This window comes from Pongo abelii, chromosome 3 (genome assembly GCF_028885655.2).
Source record: "Pongo abelii isolate AG06213 chromosome 3, NHGRI_mPonAbe1-v2.0_pri, whole genome shotgun sequence".
Lineage (NCBI taxonomy): Eukaryota > Metazoa > Chordata > Mammalia > Primates > Hominidae > Pongo > Pongo abelii.
In genome coordinates, this window is record NC_071988.2 from 130,766,938 (window position 1) to 130,787,059 (window position 20,122).

The 20,122-nt window shown below is 35.6% G+C and overlaps 1 protein-coding gene across 50 annotated transcripts in view; it reads right to left on the bottom strand.

Moving 5' to 3' along the window:
• COL25A1 (collagen type XXV alpha 1 chain) overlaps positions 1 to 20,122 on the bottom strand; it is a 430,187-nt gene that overhangs the window by 245,956 nt on the left and 164,109 nt on the right. For all 50 annotated transcript variants that reach the window (XR_008524677.2, XM_054554287.2, XM_054554264.2 and 47 more), the window contains one exon: positions 5,737 to 5,816. Coding sequence is in view for 49 of the 50 variants with exons in the window: in XM_054554287.2 (XP_054410262.1) it covers positions 5,737 to 5,816 (80 nt within the window). In the remaining variant the exon portion in view is untranslated. The remainder of the gene's footprint in view (positions 1 to 5,736; positions 5,817 to 20,122) is intronic.

Below are 20,122 nucleotides of genomic sequence, written 5' to 3' on the forward strand. Positions count from 1 at the left end.
TTTTCTTTTTTGTTTCTTTTAATCTTACAGTGAGATCTGCCATTATCCCCTGGGCCATCTAATTTTTTATTAGTTAGTTTGTTTGTTTTACTGAGTGTCCAAATGTCTCTTGCACTATTGGAGCACATTTCACAATGAAGTGAAAGTGAATGACAGCAAAATACACATCAAGACCCCAGGTTACACTTTCTAATCTGTCTGTACACATGAAGCCACAGCACCATGGGAACTGCGGGCCAGAAGGAAGTTTGAGAAATTTACTTGATGTAGGTTCTGTGCCAAGGATTGCTCACCAGAAGCAAGACTAACTTCTCAGACCAATTTTGTGCTTTATATTTAGAGTGCAGAATGGAGGCAAGGGCAACTGTGATTAAGATGACAATATATGCCTCGATAGCACACTTGCGGAGATAGTTGAATAATGTTTTAAAAGATACAAAGTAGAACAATACATTTCTCTAAAAATAAAAATTACAGAAGCTGTCAGATTTTAGTTCAGGCAAAAGAAGTGAAAGGAAAATATATACAGTTGACCTTAAACAGCACGGGTTTGAACCACATTGGTCCACTTATATGCCAGTTTTCCTCCTCCTCTGCCGATAACAAGACCAACCCCTTTTCGTCCTTCTCCTCCTCAGACTATTTCAATGTGAACATGGTGAGGATGAAGACTTTTGTGATGATCCACATCTACTTAATGAATAGTAAATGTATTTTCTCTTCACTGTGATTTTCTAAATAACATCTTTTCTCTAGCTTATTGTAACAATGCAGTATGTAATACATACGACATATAAAATGTGTATTAATTAACCATTTGTGTTATCGGTAAGGTTTTCTGTCAACAGTAGGTTATTGGTAGTAAAGTTTTTGGGGAGTCAAAAGTTATCTGTGGATTTCTCACTGAGCAGAGGGTTGGTGCCCCTCACCCCCACATTGTTCAAAGGTTAACTGTACGTAAAATTAAGGTGATGTAAAAATAGGAATAGTCCCTAGAAATTAAAATTGTCAGTAATTGGGTATTACCTCTAAATAAATATATTGCTGATAAATTTATCTAACTGTAATAATCCCATTGTTCATTAATATTTATTCAGATATAAAAATATGTCAGAAATTTGTTATAAAGCCACCTACTCTAAAGCAAAATTTGATGGAAGGCAGATACTTTTTAGATATTATACGTGGAGATTTAGGACTTGGAGGCTCAAGAAGATTTCATCATAATGTATTTTACCCACAAGGAAGCCCATGATATTGGGTCCTAAGTACCATGGTAGGGTTCTATTGTATTAGTAAAGACAGCATAATCAATGTTTTTTTTCTCTTTTGTACAATCAATGTTTTTTCATCTTATCAAATATAAGCAACTTGAATTATCTTCCAGTCAGTATGGAAACTCATGATTATACTTTATTTCTTGGATTTGATGCTGTTTGCCAAACATATTATAACTTCTTTAAAAGGTAGTCAAGGTGGGACAGTATCAATACTTGTTTTATAGATTAGTCATTCTGCAGTTTCGGCCATAATCTTATATTATATGTGATTATTTTAATCAAGGAATATGATTTGACCCATGGCCTGACAAACCCATGTAACAATGATCCATGTTATAACACAACTATAATTCATAAGGAATGGAATAAAGTGGTAAACTGAATCGATTTGAAATCAGACATATCTAATTGAATTTCAATTTTGCAAATCCTCTAGCTGTGCGACCTTTGGTAATTAACCTCTATGAGTCTCAGTTTCCTCACTGAACAATAGGAATGGTAACATCAGAGGGTTGGTGTGAGAACAAAATGAAATTATACATGTAAAGTACCTAGAATATTGCTTGCCTTACACTAGGGGCTTAATGCTAATTCTCTCTTATTTATATATAATAAGAAAAGGAGGAACAATTGACATCTTTAGGTAGAAAATTTGGACAAACGGATGGCCTCAAGAAAGCGAGAGCTCTATGGTTGCCTGAATTTTCGAGGAATCAAAGAGGAAGTACCAGAATCCTGAAGAATTCATAAGGCAGAAATGAGATTTAACTACCTCTTGGCATAGCTAATGTGGATTCCAAAAAAAAGAAGCCTTGAACACTCTACTCCACCCGTAACCTCAGGAGTTTCCTCTGGGTAGTAGTGGTTTGTTACTTACTTAACATGAAGAGACTTAAGTATGAAGCCAAAAAGTAAAGACTCCTAGACCTAAGGCATGCCATCTGCCTAGCATTAAGCAAGAGCTGAAAGTCAGTTACAGAAGCAAAGTCATTTCTAACATGATTAATGTTCCATCCTTGAACGTGGCAGGAAGACTGCAAAAGATATTTGGAAGCCAATGTTTCCTCTGAATAAAGTAAATAAGTATACACTAAGCCCCTGTCCCTGGACCATGCTGGCCTGTTAGATAAGTTGCCAACATGGAGTCTGTGAACCTTGGAGCAAACTGACTATCCAGGATGAGAAAATATCTCAAGGCCAATGATCATTGCTACCGTAAATGCACACTGCACAGTATAAACACTGGGGTCAGATACAGATATCCAGGATATTACTCAAAAACACATCTAGCTCAAAGCTGACAAGATAATCTGTTCCTGTGAGTGCAAAGCAGACTGGAATGCTGCAGCTATGACCTACTCAAGGAAAGAAAAAAGAAAGTGAAACTCTCCAAGGGCTCCATCTCATGTTCTTTATGCAGGCAAAACTCCAACAGACTTCAAAGGGAGTGTTGCCTAAGAAGGGAGGACTGGTCCAAGCTCACTGGGGGTATCATTTCCATGATCATGTTGCCATCTACATTTGGTAGACTGGCAAATGCAAATATTTCAGATACAAGTTTAAACAGATGAAAAAAGAAGTGTGAAATAGCTTGGAGATTTGCTTGCAAAAGAAACCTCAGAATTTCAGGAAAAGAATTTAAAATCAGAAGCTTCATAAGTTATTCAAAACTCCCACGAGGGTATAGGTGTGTGATCATATCAAAAATAAATGTTTTTCATCGTATGTTCTCACTCATAAGTGGGAGCTAAGCTATGAGGATGCAAAGGTAAAAGAATGACACAATGGACTTTGGGGACTTGGGGGAAAAGGTAGGAAGGGGGTGAGGGATAAACGACCACAAATAGGGTGAAGTGTATATGCTCAGGTGATGGGTGCACCAAAATCTCACAAATCACTGCTAAAGAACATGTAACCAAATACCACCTGTTCCCCAATAACCTATGGAAATAAAAACATTTAAAGCAAATTTAAATGGACATATATTGCATTCTAACATATCACATGATCACAAAATTGTGTATCTAAAAAATAATTTTCCAAACTTTAAGTATACTTTTTGTTGTTGTTGTTGTTGTTTTTGTTTTTTTTGAGACGGAGTCTCACTCTTTCGCCCAGGCTGGAGTGCAGTGACGCGATCTCGGCTCACTGCAAGCTCCGCCTCCCAGGTTCACGCCATTCTCCTGCCTCAGCCTCCCGAGTAGCTGGGACTACAGGCGCCCACCAAAATGCCCAGCTCATTTTTTGTATTTTTAGTAGAGACGGGGTTTCACCGTGTTAGCCAGGATGGTCTTGATCTCCTGACCTCATTCATGATCCACCTGCCTTGGCCTCCCAAAGTGCTGGGATTACAGGCGTGAGCCACCGCGCCTGGCCACTTTAAGTATACTCTTAAAAGGTCAGTAACATTTTTCTAATAGACATAGAGACTATATTTTGGTGTTTTAACAAAGTTTTAACATACATGATCCTGATAAATGCAAACAAGCCAAAGTGCAGCAAACATACTCACAGGAGGACCTATGGGGGGAGCAGGTGGAGAGAGAAGAAGAGAGAGAAAAGAGTTAGTGAATATGCAAAATATTAAAATCAAATAAAAGATATGAGCATAATCATCAGCATGACATAATAGACATAGAAGTTTTTTAAAATTCACTGATTCTTAATCGTTTTTAGACCATGGAGACTTTGAGACCATTTCAGAAAAATTTATAATTGCACACAAAATTTTACATAAAATTTCAAGTAATTTTTAGATTCTCTGAAGCCTGTCTATGAATTACTGAGATGTTCATATATCTTAAGTAAAGACTAATTTATAAAAGTTTAGATAAGTATGAATTATGAGAATATTTGGTAATTTATGATAGACCAGTTATAGAGAATTGATATATAACTTCTTGAGTTTGATAAAACAGCCAAATGAGAAATGTACCTATTATTTGTCCTTAGAATTTTTTATTCAACATTATTGTAAATATACAAAAGACTAGGTCCCCACATTTATGTAAGTTTCTTTAAAACCATCAAAACAGGCAAAGTCTAAGACAATTTTAAATATTTCACACACCATTATGCTCAATTAAAATACCAGTTCTAAGTAGCTAGGAAGTTGGAAATTGGCTTTTGTTTTCTATGAAACTTTGTATAAGCATAAATTTTTCACTTTTTCCCCATAATCCTCTTTCTTTTGACAAAGATCAAAGATCATTTCTATGATTATCTGATTCCACTAATGTTTTATCATTTCTTTTTCCTCAAAACAAATTTATAAAGTATCCTCTATTAGAAAACTTTGCACTTTGTGAAGGAATGCCTATGCAAGTTTCCAATTATTTAGATTCAATGAGCTTTAAAGGTAGCTTTTGACAACACTCTTAAAAAAAAAAAAGGAACTACACTCCTCAAATTAATAAATTTTCACAAATGCTTTTTACTTTTACATCTTTCTTAAAATTGAAGAGAAAATGAGGCAAGAAAAAAAAACCACACATTAATCTGCTATCAGCTCTTGATAGGTTAATGTTTCTGTTTCAATACTTAGTAATTGATTATTTTTAATATTGATAAATACTTAGAGAAAATACTGAAAAATAACAATTTACAGCATGCTAGAGTCAAACCTTAAATTACTTTATCTTGCATGGAAGAACTAATGGCCTAATAAGACTTTATGTGGTCATTTCCAAAAAAAAAAAAAGAAAAACAGTAAGTGAACTCATTTATACAGATCATCTCGGTTTCAAAAAAAATTTTACTTGACTTTTCTGTTTTACATTGGGGATTTGTTTTACATATAGGGATTTGGCCTGAAAGCAAGAATGTCCTGAAGTAGGAATCAGGACAATTGGTTCTGTTTCAAGTTCTGCCTTGGCCAAATCACCTGACTGCTATGGGCCTCCATTTCCTCAACTACAAAATGAAATTCTAGATTGATTACTAAGGCTCCTGTCATCACTGAAATTCCATGGTTGTACAAGAAGGATAAAACATTCCCAAATTTTGAAAACGATAAGAGTAAAAGCATGACAAAATTGTGCCAATTGGATAAAATAACAACACAGCTTTCTAAAACATGTGCCCTAGTGTCCCAAGGCAGATGTTTTTGCAAAGGACCTACATTGACTGACCACCTATATAGATGGAAACGTGGGTGATGCTATCACATTGTGTGCAGCTGAGAAACACTCCATTGTACATAGAAAGGACAGACTTAACTTGACCCAGTAAATAAGCCCCAAATGGGTACCAATTGTTACTAAACTGCAATTAACAATACTTTGCAAACTTCTCCTTTTTACAGTTTGACAGAAATAAGGAGAAGATTAAAAAATAATAAATAAACAAATAAAAACTAGGTCTAGCAGAGAAAGATTTAAACACACACACACATATCCTCCAACAAGACAATATTATCATTAATTAGGAAGAACAGATGCCGGAACTTAACCAGAACATGAGTGACATAGAGCAGCTGAAAGAGAGACTTACCAGATTCTCCTCTTCGGCCTCTCTTACCTCGTTTCCCTGGAGGGCCTGAAATACAAAGGATAATTTTTTTAATGTAGTTTAATTTTTTTTCCTGGTTCCAAAATAGCTAGTAAATAATTTATATATATTTTCTCATTGTTTTTAACTACCAACTTCAAGAAAGGGATCAGATATTTGTAAAGGTCAGTATTGTCTTTAGTGTTTCAGCAAAACTCTTAAGGTTCATTTAATTATAAAAGCTACTCTAGATACGTGATCATCTAGTGTTACTTGAGAAAACTAATGATTCGGAATTTTTGTTCATCCTGCTTTAATATCATCAATAAAGAAAGGGTTTGCTAAGAAAATTGGTAGTTGAGTTTTATGTTTCTAAGAAATATTTCTTTTCAGTATATGAATAATTGAAGTACTAATTAATAATTTAAAAGTACTAAGTCCAAATGATTTATAGTTTCTTTTCAGTCAGGTCCATCATAATTTTCTGAAAATGTTTAGTTAGCAGTTAGTTAAATGTATATATTAGTAATGGAAAATAATCCTTACAAATATTTATATTTCATTAAATGTGAATATATTGGAATTTCACCGATCAACAACCACCTGAATAAAATCACAACCTTTTTAATAGGACAGAGTTTAGGTAGTAATTACAGGCCTGATTTTTCTACAAGGGCAAGTTCATTATTGTCATTCAATAAATAGTTAGCCTTTATGATGATCCCATTTTAAAAGCAGAGAAAAAAACTTGTTTTTTTATGTTCGGTGAGTTACCGGTAAAGACCACCAAGCTAGTATGTATCAGACTTCGCACAAGATTCTAGACGTTCATGGCTTTCCAGCCATTATTCTCAATTATAGAATTTCTGTCCTCATTTCCTTGGGCAGGAGTAGCCTTGCATTGAATTATGGTTCAGGCAAATAGAAGAGAATAATTAGCCCACAATGAGAATTGAGGTCTTATAATATTTGCCAGGAGAAGAAGGCCAAGGAAAATACAGAACTGCCTGATTCTAAAGAATGAGCTGCTAAGTAGGACTGATGACTTCCAAACTTTAGAAAGTTCAAGACACAAGCAGCACAGGCCTTAGTATCCAGGTGACTTTCAATGTGATCCTGAGCTACCGGCTCCCACATGGAAACACTATCATGAGAAACAAAAACATCAGTGGGGCAGTTAGTTTCCTCCCAGTCCCTTACACAGAATAAGTCTGACCATTTGTATTTTGTAAGAGGTTAAGAAACAATTGAGCAATAAAACCAATTGAAAATATTAGGAGAATAAGCTTTGTAGCAAAGTCCAAAACTGTCACTAGAAATTTCAGATTGCTTTCTATATTCTAGAATAAAGGGATGTTTTCATCATATTCGAGGTATCTTGGCCAGATTGGGAACAGGAGAAGAATCATATAAATCAGTAAATGAGCCCAGAGAACCCTAAAAGGTACGAAAATATAAAGTTAATACATCTGTTCAAACACACATACACACACACACACACACACACAGACAATCTGATATACAAAACTTCCTTAAGACTAAGAATTATATTTTTTCTAGTACAATATCACTTAAACTAGGAACTCTCTAGCAACTACTATATACTTATAATGTCTGTGGTTCACATGGTAGGGCCATTAGAAGCCATTGTGGAAGAGATGACAGATGAGAATTTTCCAAAACTGAATATAGTAGTCCTATGATTGAACTTACATTTCAAGTGGCTTGTAGAAATAATTCACCCTAACCATGTGGAAGGAGAAACTTAGGAATATTCAAAGATTAAAAAAAAATGTTAGGAAATACCAGAGGGAAATTATAATGGAAAGTACTTTGACTGACCGTTGTCTCACCTACAACAACGGTGCCAGAAAGGCCCAGCCCTGATTTGTACATGTCTTAGAGGCCTCTAACTATTATTTATTTATTGGGAAGTAGCTTATTCGCCATTTTCCCCCTGAAGAATGTGTCTTTCAACAGTGGATTTCATCAAATACAAACAATAGATTGCACAAATGTTTAAGAAATAACTTGAATAAATTTTCATTTAACAGACAGAAGATTATTAAAAAAATGATTAAAGAAGCACTCACATCTTTTGAAGAAATCAAAAACCAAAATACAAATATTTCTGAACATATCTGGATTAAATATTCAATCAGAAGGTTTAAAGAAATGAATCAAATGCTGTGGAAAATCTGCTTGTCATACTGAGAACTGAAGAACAGGATGCAAGCAAACTCAAATGGCACTTGGCAAGACAGACATCTATTGAATATGGTAGGGTTTTACAAAGCATGTCATAATATGTGACAGAGAAAATGAATTTAAACTAAGTTATGAGAAGATGGAATCTAAACCCTAATGAATTTACAAAGAAAATATTGGATTTAAGAAAAGCAGGTTGTAATTATTATCGGAATCAGAAAACTGCAGGGAGCATTATACTGACCTTGCTGAACTAATAAATTATACAAAACTCTCAGAAAAGCCTAGGTAAAGATCTTACTTCTAAGAGAATAATTTGATGTTTGAAGAAGTCTACTGTGCAGATAATATAATTTGATCTTGCTTCTGAATTTAAAGACAAAAAGAATAATAAAAATGAAATGGATGAGATGAATTTGGCAATGGATAGCTGGCAGAACAGAGTGAGAAGATAGAAAATCAGAAAAGAAAAATCAGACAAAACTGATGTTAACAATTGTCACAAAAGATAGTAGCCAATTCCATTCTAAAGTGAGTGATGAATTGTCAGCCAGGCATGAGCTGCATGAACACATACAGAAGCTGGAACATGGCTCTCATTCACTAAACTTGGCCAGATCTTTACAACGGAAATTCTCAGTAAATTCTATCAGCAGAAAAACATGACTCTGCAAAAGAAACTGGTTCAAGAACATGAATGGGAAGAGAAAAAACAGAAGCTATCAGCAACAGAGGAAGTGAAAACTTACAAGCAGAAAATTCATTCAATGAAGAATGAATTACAGAAAACAGAGAGAGATGACAAAACCAGATTGCTCTTCAGGATTAGAAAATTCAGGACAATTGGTACTATTCATGCTTCAGAAAGAGTTCTTGCTAACTTTCAAAAATAGATGCAAGCTGTCAGCCTGAGATAGAATTAGTAAAAATTTGCCATCACGGTAATTATTTAAAAACCAGTGACTATAAACCCAACTCCAGACAGACCCCATTCGTCAAATAACAAAGGAAAGCCTCCTAAACCACGCCAGTTCTTTAGGCCCATGACTAATATTGTTTGAACGCTCTATTCCTCACTAATGATGTATCCACTTGAAAAGGCTCCTCTCTAAAGCTAGAAATGTACCTAGAAGGAAACATATGCCACTCCATGGGCCCTCACATGATCGTGAGGGTGGGTGGTTATTGGAAGTAGCTGGAATACCCTTCCCTGGCTCACCAGTCGAATTACCAAAACCTGTCAATTCTACTCCTATTTGTTCACTCTTCTCCACTCCTAAGAGTATAATATTTCAAGGTTGAGTTTAAACGTAATCTTTCTGGGTACTCCAAGAAGAGATTTCTTTCACAGGGATGTTATTTGTCTTTGAAAATATTTTTACCTTTTTTAAACATTTACAATAAACACACAGGAAGCATTTAGAGAAAAGTTTCAGAATTCATCATTGGCTGGGTGTTTTGTTTTGACCTCTTGTTTTCTATTTCAACACACATTTCTGGTTGGGTCTGCTTTTGGAGAGCAGGTATCATGTGGATAAAAAGCAAAGGGATGGCTCACGCCCTAGGTGATTGTGCTTAGGTGCGTTGTCATAAACACCTGAGAACAGGGAGAAGGTGGCTATCTCATTACGAGAATGGCTTAATGGTCACCACTGACACAGGTCATTAGATAATAAATTCCTGACTGAATGGAGGAGGTAATTAACGAATATAAAGACACACACTAGGTGTTCAATAAATATTAGCTCCCACTTTTACTTTCTTTCTATTTTCTTTTTAGTCCATTGTGATTCTATTTGAGAATTTGATAAAAGTTGCCTATGTATGTGAACAAGATTGCAAGAGATTAATATCATCTTATAATAATACTATTCAAAGAGGCAATTTAATATACTAAAGACAACATGGAACACAGAGTTAAAAACCTATGGATTTTTCACTACTGTGTGAATTGAGCTGACTTTCAACTAATCTCTTTGATTTTAATCTGCTATCTGGTAAATAATACTCATTCTGCCCCATTTGTATGATTATTGTGAGGATGAAACTGTAAAGTGCTATTACATTATACTAAAGAAGTGTTTCCTTCATTTTTCATTCATGTGTTGAAGCTTATAAACCATTTCCGTGCTATATTACTGTCATATTCATCAATAAGAATAGTAAGCTTTTTAAACAAGAATTCTAAAATAGTAAGATTTTGACACATTCTGATAAAAAGCTGAACCTTAGAAGTTTCATCCCCAGAAGCATAGGGAACTTTAAGTACATTAGATAAGAAAAATCATAAAATACCTCAAACAGTAGAAAATAGTCCAAAAAAATACTCTTATTCAGAGTTTTGGAGGCAGAAAATGGAGAAAATGCCCGTTACAGCAAAGTAAAGGGCAGGAAACTGAACTTGTGGTCTGGGAGGGACAGAGTGAGGACGAAGCTGTTTGCAGATGGAGCAGCCCTCTTGATGGATGCACACTGGGGTAGGGAAGTCTGGAGGACAAATGTGTGCAAACCCAAGATGCTCCTCCACCCCAAACGATCCCTGAACAGGTCGCCAACAGCTGCAGCTGGCTCTTGGGAGGGAGGAACCTGTCTGGGCACAGAGGAGACAGCAGATCATCCTTTCTGAACCAACCTCCCCCATCCTCTAGCTACGTTCAGAGACTAAACCAGGTTTACCTTCAGGTCTTCTGTATTAACCTTACAAGCAGGCACAGATTAATTTCAGAGCTCTCCCCAAAGTCCTCCCACCTGTTTGCTTGCTTAATGCCTAAAATTCCTTCAAGATAGACCAAAGCATTTCATTCCACAATTAGAAGTAAAAGGCTTAAATGGCAATGCCTGGTAGAAGTAGAACACTAAATAAAATGTATTCTCTCCATACTCATAAAATGTCTGTACTACAACAGACCCATGTGGTCATAAGAGCCAAAGGTTTTCATGCTCTGCTCGGAACCTGAACCATCAGAGCAGCTCCAGATTGCCATACTGAATTGCAACCGTTTAAAGTAAAACCTCCATGGCTAAAACAAGTTTATAAATGATTCACACTTCTGCAAATGTAAAACTGAGCCCAACAGAGGTGAAACAACCTGCCCACAGTCCCACACAGCAGATCCCAGCTTCCTGATTCCAAACCGAGAGTTCTGTGGCTCAACACACTGCCTGTCAGTTTTGAATTCACATTCCACAGACACAACCAGCCACAACCAGTGCGAACTTTCCAAAGTACTTTATTTTATCAATGGCCCACCTTGTATTTTTCGAGCATCGCTACTTAGACAGATGTATTATTAATCTTTGTGACAGCCTTCCACTAGACTGTAAGCTCATGAAGGGAGAAATTCTCTTGTTCATCCTTGTATCTCCAGCAGCAGGCATAAGGCTGACCACACGGAAAACTTTAAAGGAGCAACTGTCTATGAGCTATTTGATGCACACCAACGTTATTTCATACTATTATGGCAAAAATCACAATTACTTTTTGCACCAACCTAATACATTAATTTTTTAGAAGAAATGACTTTTTTTATTCAGGAGATTTATTTCTCAAGATATTCTCAATCAGCATGTACTCCACTATACATAACACAGGGTTGTTTGTTTTAAATATCTTTTATGTGTTTATTTTTGTTTCAAATTTCCTCAAGTTTTAATCTCTGTGGAATGTCAGTTTATAAACGAAAGTTAATCATAATAAATAATAGGAAATAATGTCAGCTTACAATAGCCAAGTTCCATAACTCTCACTACAGAGTATTATTCAGATATACAGTAATCATTTTAAAGATAATGAGTTCAACTGAAACTTTGGAAAAGTCTTTATCCCTTATTTTTAACAATAGAAAAGATATACTAACAAATGTTTGAGGGACTATTTTCTTACACATTATTTAACTAATAAATGTATTTAAATTGTTTGCTAGTAAGATTTTTACTGTATTTTAGTTACAAACAAAAATTAAGTTGCCAAATTTTTATTTTTATAACCTAATCACAGCAACATAATTTTAATAAAGTTATGAATATTTACAATATACTGTTCCCCTAAAGTCAGTAATTAGATTTGTTTTGTGAAATTCCTAGAGGATATTTTTTAGATCAAATAAAAATACCAAATATTTAATTTTATGAATAGTCCTTTCATAAATATGCTTATTTTCAAGCTTTTATACCAAGGGATTTATGATAATTCCACATAAAATTTATAAAACATAAAGAATATGCAGAAACTATGTTCACTGAATGAAGATAAAACACAATAAAGCCCATGGAAGGTACAAAAAGATTAAAAAAAAAAAAAAACTCTCTTCAAGTGGCTAATAAATGTGGGTGCATTATCAGTATATACATTAGACCACCTAAAGCCAACCGAGAGGATATGTATGTGTGTACTGGTTTAAATGCAAAATGTAATATTCCTTGGTGTAGTAGCCAGTGCTTTAGAAGAAAATGGGCTAGTTATGCCAGAATATACTTCTCATTAGGATAGTTTTTTGCTTGACACAGTCTTACTCTGTCACCGGGGCTGATGACAGTGTAAGTGGTGTCGAACATCACTACTTAGAGTGCAGTGGGGTTATAGCTCACTGTAACCTCAAACTCCTGGGCTCGAGGGATCCTCCCATCTCAATCTCCTGAACAGCTTGGGCTACGGGCACACACCACCACGACCAGCTAAGTTTTTTATTTTTTGTAGAGACAAAGTCTCACTGTGTTGCCCAGGCTGGTCTCAAACTCCTGGCCTCAAGCAATCCTCCTGCCTTGGACTCCCAAAGAGTTAGAATTAAAGGTGTGAGCCATCGTGCCTGGCCTAGGAGAGTTATTAAGCAGCAAGGTATGCCCTTCTGGCAAAGCATGTTATCTTTCTCATGAAATGCACTGACAGCAGGACTCTTATTTGTTTCTGTATTTTTTTCCATTTTATTTATTTACTTATTGAGACAGAGTCTTACTCTGTCACCCAGGCTGGAGTGCAGTGGCGTGATCTCAGGTCACTGCAACCTCCACCTCCTGAGTTCAAGCGATTCTCCTGCCTCAGCCTCACGAGTAGCTGGGACCACCACGCCTAGCTAATTTTTTTTTTTTTTTTTTTTTTTTTTTTGCATTTTTAGTAGAGATGAGGTTTTGTCATGTTGGCCAGGCTGGTCTCAAACTCCTGACTTCAGGTGATCTGCCGGCCTTTGCCTCCCAAAGTGCTGGGATTACAGGCATGAGCCACTGTGCCTGGCCTCAATTTGAAATAAAGTGAAAATTTTAACAATTGCCATTAAGATGTTTTAAGTAAATACAAATTAATTACATCAGAACTGTGGTAAATCTAATTCTCAACATTATGTGATCATTAGAGTTATTTTTAAACTGGTTGAGTTTCTACTCCTGTGGAGAGAGGTTAATAAACCAAAATTACCTTCTAAAACTTCTTCTCAGTTATCGCAGTGTAAGTTTAGTTCTTTCTGGTGCCAGGTTTAAGAGAAGCATGTCAAGTTTAACTGAAAATTAGTTGCTATTTATTAATTTTATAAGTAGAAAAAACTGATCACATTCATGAGATAACTGGAGACTCTCACAAGGACATACTGGAAAATACTACCGCACTTGAACAATAAAAGAAACAGATTTCCAAACTGAGTGCAACGTTTTCTGGGCTTTATATAGATGCTTTGTTTCCAGAAATGGAATTCCAGAAAATGAGGGGTTATCTTTGTTGCTGTTTTTAATATCTAGATGATAAATATAGTAGAATATTCCATAGAAACTGTTCAAGACTACGAATAGCCTGATGTTGCAGTTCATTGACTTTAATGAGGTCTGATGTGGCACAGTTGTTATTTCTATCATTCTTTTCCCACACACAAAGTGTTTCATTATTATGGTACTAGAATGTTTTACCCCAGGATCCTACAGGGGATTTATCATGACAGCTTTTTTTATTTCTACTTGTGGGGAAGGGGGCTGCAAGATATCAAAGAGTAGGGGTTGGGAACTGGAAAGATATGATTCTTTGTGAGATTACATGCTATGTAACAAGAGTGGCTATGATCTATACAATGTAATATATTAACATGAGAAACAGTTTCCAAGCCTGCAGAAAAATATTTTAAATTAGCTTCGCAGATTATATGTTTCTAATGGAACTGAGAGTGGTAGACACCTCTTTTAAAGATAAAAATGTTAAACTAACAGAAAAAATAAGATCAAAAGTTGAATGTAGTTTTCAAACATTCAATAAATAAAATTATGTTAATTTTTATTTATCAGAGATTGAAATAATCTTCATGGAAAATTTAAAAAGTGGGCTAATAGAAACTAGGATTTGTTTTTATTAATGGCTTTGTGACATCACAAGCTTTTGCAAAATGGCCAATGGATGAATTAAACACAGCAGCACCACATACACCATTACATATATGCAAATGGCCCAGATATTTAAGCGGGTGCTAAATTTATCATTTAGCATGATGCTAAAATTTCCACCCAGTAGTAAAAATACTCATAGAATAATAATACAGAACTGGTTTAACACTGAAAATGAGTGATGGAAAATGAATAAACAGAAAGGCAAGACAAAGCCATTCGAGTAAGAGTAGGAGTAGTTCAGAGAGAGAGGGTAACACAGAAGTCTGGACCCAGTGAAATAAGCATGAAGGCACGGGCATACTAAAACAATTAGTGCAGGAATGATAGAGTAAGATCTGTTTGTGGAAACCAGAGAACCTAGTGAGCCCCTGTATCATGTGGGGGGAAAGCACAAAATACTAGGAAATAATACAAGGGACAGTCATGATAACTAACATTTATGAGTGCCATCACACACCTTGCACTGGGCTAAGCACTGTACATGCTTGGTCTCACTTATTTTTACTAGTCGTGTGATCTCAACACAATTTTGGAAAGTGATGACATAGACAGGTTAAAAGATTTGCTCAACAGCACATAGGTAGTAAATGGTGGGTTAGGGATGTATATCCAGACAGCCTGACTCTTGGATTACAAATGCTGAAACTAACAATTTGGTCACTTATTAAACACACTATAGATCACTGTATTTTCTGATACAAAAACACACAACTGCCTGAAGGAAAATAGGAGATTTAAGTCAACTTAGAAAAAAAATGTTCATGAGTATTTCTGAAGCCCTTTATTTAAAATCTTTGTTTATAAGCTTATTTTTAGCTTTTCATTTTAAAGGAAAAATAATCATAAGAAATCACTGCCCAACAGTTAATAAACTTCTATTTTACAAAGTTAAAAAGACACTGTTCTCTCTTCATACACTGAGAACACTCATGGCTAGCCTAAGGGGATGTGATTAACACATATTTATGTTTAAGCTCAGTTAATACGCTCTTATACCATGCACAGCAGTTTTTACCCAGGCTGTTATATATAAGTATTTAAAGTGACAGAAATAAGAAAAATATTGATCTTTTAGAAAGGAAGGATATTGCCTGTCTTCTTCATTATTGTATTCGCAGTACCTGGCACATAATTAAATGTTAAATGGATGACCTTTTTTTTAAAAGGCTGAAATAACAGTAACACTTCTGTAGTATTTCTGCCAGTTAAAAACAAAACAAAACAAAACAAATGGCAGAGTACAACTTTTGAAATCAGACATAAGGACCTATGTTTGAAACTGTCTCTTCAACAAATTAGCTACATGACTTTGGACAAATTAACCTCTTAGAACCCTTGTCTTCATCTACAAACTAACCTCTTAGAAACCCTTGTTTTCATCTTTAAATAAAGGGCTTCAGAATGTTTATAATGTAGATAATATCAATCTCAGACTTGTTCTGAGTGTCAAGTGAGATATTTTACCTGTGAGGTACTGAGCACGTAGCAGCTGTGAAGACACAGCATCTGTGCCCATAAAGGCAAGTGCTACTTAGGAGATATTTAGGTTAGGGGACTCTGATGAATTAGATAATCGGGGAAGAAAGAGCAACCTCTAATCCTTTTCAGCCTACAGTCCAGCCCTCACAAGCTTCCCAAAGCGACCTGTCTCTTCCTACAATTGTTCCATGGCCCCCTTGACGCCCACGTCATGGCCCCCTTGCTATGTCAGACCCCGACAGTACCACACAGCGCAATGATAACGGACATGGGCTCTGGCAGATGAGGTAAGTCATAGCATCTGTTTCATTTTTGTGAACATGTTAGCAGTTGGTCCATTTACATACACATCTGGCACAGAGTAAACATTCTTTAGATGTTACCAACTGTAATGACTTTTCACATCTCTGAATGTTTCTCATTTGTCTACGAAGTCCTTTGCAGTTGGGTGCTCAGTACCAACTCAGACACAATTTTCAAAAAAAAAAAAAAAAAAACACCATTACCTTCTTGGCAAAATGAGTTCATGGCTTTCAGAATTTGGGCTGTCATGACACAATTTTTCATTCACCCGAGCTTAAAATATCAAGGCAATTTTTTAGTCCTTCCCTCACATTCTTGTGAAATTTAGTGTTTCATCAATATTTTTTTCTTGAAACAACACTTGACTGTCCCTTTGTTTTCATTCCCAATGCTGATGCTATAGTTTGGGCCCATACTTTTCAACTCTAAATGCTTACTGGTCTCTCTCAAATCCATCTGCATAAGCTACTAGGGTAATCATTTTAACCTATTTTCATCATGCAATTCTCCAGATCAATAAGCTTTCATGCTACATAAGTGAGGAAATACTTACACATTAGTCCAACACACAAGGTTTTCTCCTATCTAACAAATCCAACCCTAAGTCTCCATACTACCTGAAAGAGTCTCTTTTGCCTAATCCTTGGTCTTTCATCACTCTTGTACTCTCCTTACTTAAATCTAATTTCTAGAAGACATAATAGAGGAGTGACAATCCTTTCTCCTTTGCCATGTATTTGGCCCATTTTTCTCCTCTAGTATTTTTTCCAACATACCCATGAATTGATTCTTGTTGTGATAGAAATTCTGCCTTCTTCACTATCACTACCAGGTTAATACAGTTCAATTTTAACAGAGTTGTTAAGTAAAAGTATAAAATTCTTAAAACTTTACTCCAGCTGCCTAAATAGGAATAGGAATAGATTTCATACTTCAAACTATAGTTTAAGGAGGAGCTGCTATTTTGTCTATTTAAGGAATTAATTTGCTCAATGCTATGATGTATTTGGAAATGTCATGCACATAAAAAGTGCTCTACAAAATGCCAAATTATCTTGCTAAACTAACTGAGAACACAATGCAGTGTAGGTTAGGATTACGCTTGGCCTCCCATAGAAAATGCTAACATAGGTGATCTTCACCAGAAAATCAAATCCCATTTGGCCATTTAAAAAGATACTTGAAATCTCCTAGCCTCCCCCACTGAGTTTCATTGCCTCCTTCAGAATAAACACAGTTATTTCCTTACAGTTAAATCTCAGATTCATACTGACAGACAAATTCCCTAGAATACAAAAACATCATGAGTAGATTTCTATGAATAAAATGTTTCCCCATATGATTTCATAATAATTCTAGCACTTTACTGCTGCTATATCTATCACTTTACTGCTGCTATATCTATCACATGGCAAGTAAGCATTTTCCAATGAAACTACAGACGGACCAATCCAAGACATGATTTTAACTTCTGAGGTTGAGTTTCTTTTCTATGTTGCATAGGAACTAACACAGAATTTTTAAAAATATCAAAAGCCTTGATATACACACACTCTTTTGCCCTTAAGTAATAAAGAAAACATACACCAAAATTTTATTGGCTTTCCATCTGGCATCTTTCGTACTAATGAGGATGGGAAGCTTCAAAGCATGCTGAAGTTTGGACGAGTGTCAGAGGCCTAACTACAAGTGCCAATCAACTTAAAGGACTTATGAAAGGTCCTTGATCAAGTAGACCAAGAGCTCTGGAGCTAACTATCAGAGGTGAAAGTTCAAGGGTTACAACTTTAAGTTATGAGGGAGAAGGTAATTTCAAAGTAGAATTTGAGTTATTTTATTTTGCAACTTAACTATCATAAGGGCTTTTCATAAAATAGGACAGTTTTAAAATATGGCATTTTATTATGATATCAAGTAACATCAGAGGGAAAACCTTCAAGGAAAAAATTAACTGTAGTAAATATAGAAGAATTGTAATAATCAGAAATAGAACGGATTCTATGAAGTCTATTTTATGCTCCTTAGTAAAATGACACAAAAGATGTATTGAATAAGACAGTTGTACAATATAAGCAAAATAAATTCTGTACACAAAGCTTTGTGTAAAATATATTCAATAGAATACATTTTCATTAATAGTGATTCTCATATCCATATTTAAGAACAAAAATGAGGAAATTAGGATCTTAATCCACTTTGATACAACTTATATTCCATCCACATGCATATTTATGAATATGACTTAATCAGGTTTGTCATTCCTCATATTCAGCCTCCTCATTAGACAATCATTATTAAGAAATTCTTAAATTCTACTGGTAAGCTTTGAAGTTAGTTGTTAATACAGAGCATGAAAATGGATTACTATAAATAACATAAATCCCCAAGACACCTGATTGAATTTGATTGTTCTCTGAATATTTTATGCTGAGATAAAAATGGACATAACTAAAACAGTTCTTGACTATTAAAATATTTTAAGTCAAAGAATAGCCATGAGTGCCTATGCCATCAACACTTTAGGTGTATGTTTGGTTTCCTCCTGAAAAGGCCTCATGAATTTGTGAGAGATGCAAGGCTTAAAACAAAAACAAAATAAAAATAAAGAACAATGTTAGCCAACATATAATACAGTGTTACACTGCAAATGGCATTGATTATGCCACAGTTGCTCAGAGAAAAGTGTTGAGAAAAGGTTGTCAGAAAAGTGAAATTTTAATTTAACTTTAAAAAGTCAATAAAAGGCTGGGTGCTCATGCTTATAATCCCAGCACTTTGGGAGGCCAAGGCGTGTGGATCACCTGAGGTCAGGAGTTTGAGACCAGCCTGGCCAACAGGATAAAACCCCGTCTCTACTAAAAATACAAAAATTAGCCAGGTTTGGTAGCACGTGCCTGTAATCTCAGCTACTCAGGAGGCTGAGGCAGGAGAATCACTTGAACCCGGGAGGCAGAAGTTGCAGTAAGCCAAGATCACACCACTGCACTCCAGCCTGGGCAACAGAGCAAGACTCCGTCTCAAAAAAAAAAAAAAAAAGTGGAGAAAAGAGGATAAGGAAGGATAAAAAAATGAGGCACAGCCCCAGTGCAGTGGTTCACATCTGCAATCCCAACACCTTGGGAAGCAGAGGCGGGAGGATCACTGGAACCCAGTTCGGGACCAGCCTGGGCAACACCGTGGGACCTTGTCTCTAATAATAATAATACGTCATAAACATAGCTAGCCACATGAACTGCAGCTTACCATGAGACTACATTCACTGGAATTTTTGTTTGAAATAAGACTGGATAAGTAAGCCCCGTCCAGATTATTAAAGTCCTCAAATGGCAGGAGAAAAAGTTAAGAAATTCTCCAATAAGTAACAGGAATCAAATATAGATAGAGTAGTAAGATAATGACATGAAGAAAGTGGTGTTTTGTGAGGACTAACCTGGCAGGAATTAGGGAAGCCAATTATGAGTCTCTTACAGAACCTAAGGCACAGTGACAAAGGGACTAGTGACAAATGGGGACAAAAAATAGATACTGAAAGTAATACTTGACAAACAGAGTCAAAGTTGGAGGATTAATTGGATTTAGGAGGTGAATACAACAGGTTAAAAGTCAAAGATGGTCTCCAAGGATTTGAGCCTTATAGAATAGAAAATTGGTGGTACTATTTACATATATTGGATAGATTAAACAAAAGATCCTTCTGCCATTAATGTGATAGTCAGATGTCAACCTTGGGCCTTGGAAACAGTTTCAGAATATTGGCATATTTATATGAATTAGATCCTCTGTGGAGTCTGCCTTTCTTCTTTTAACATGATATGCACAGACCTTTACAATTGAAGACTTGCCCCAAAACTTGGAAAACATTTGTTCTTGTATTTGGGCATCCATAGTATGCAAGGTTAGTTTTGTAGACATAATTACAAAGTTCTACAAATAAATGGATAATAAGTTGATGTTAATATTACAGAATCCTTACCAACAAATCATCAAACGGAGGCCAAACCTACTAA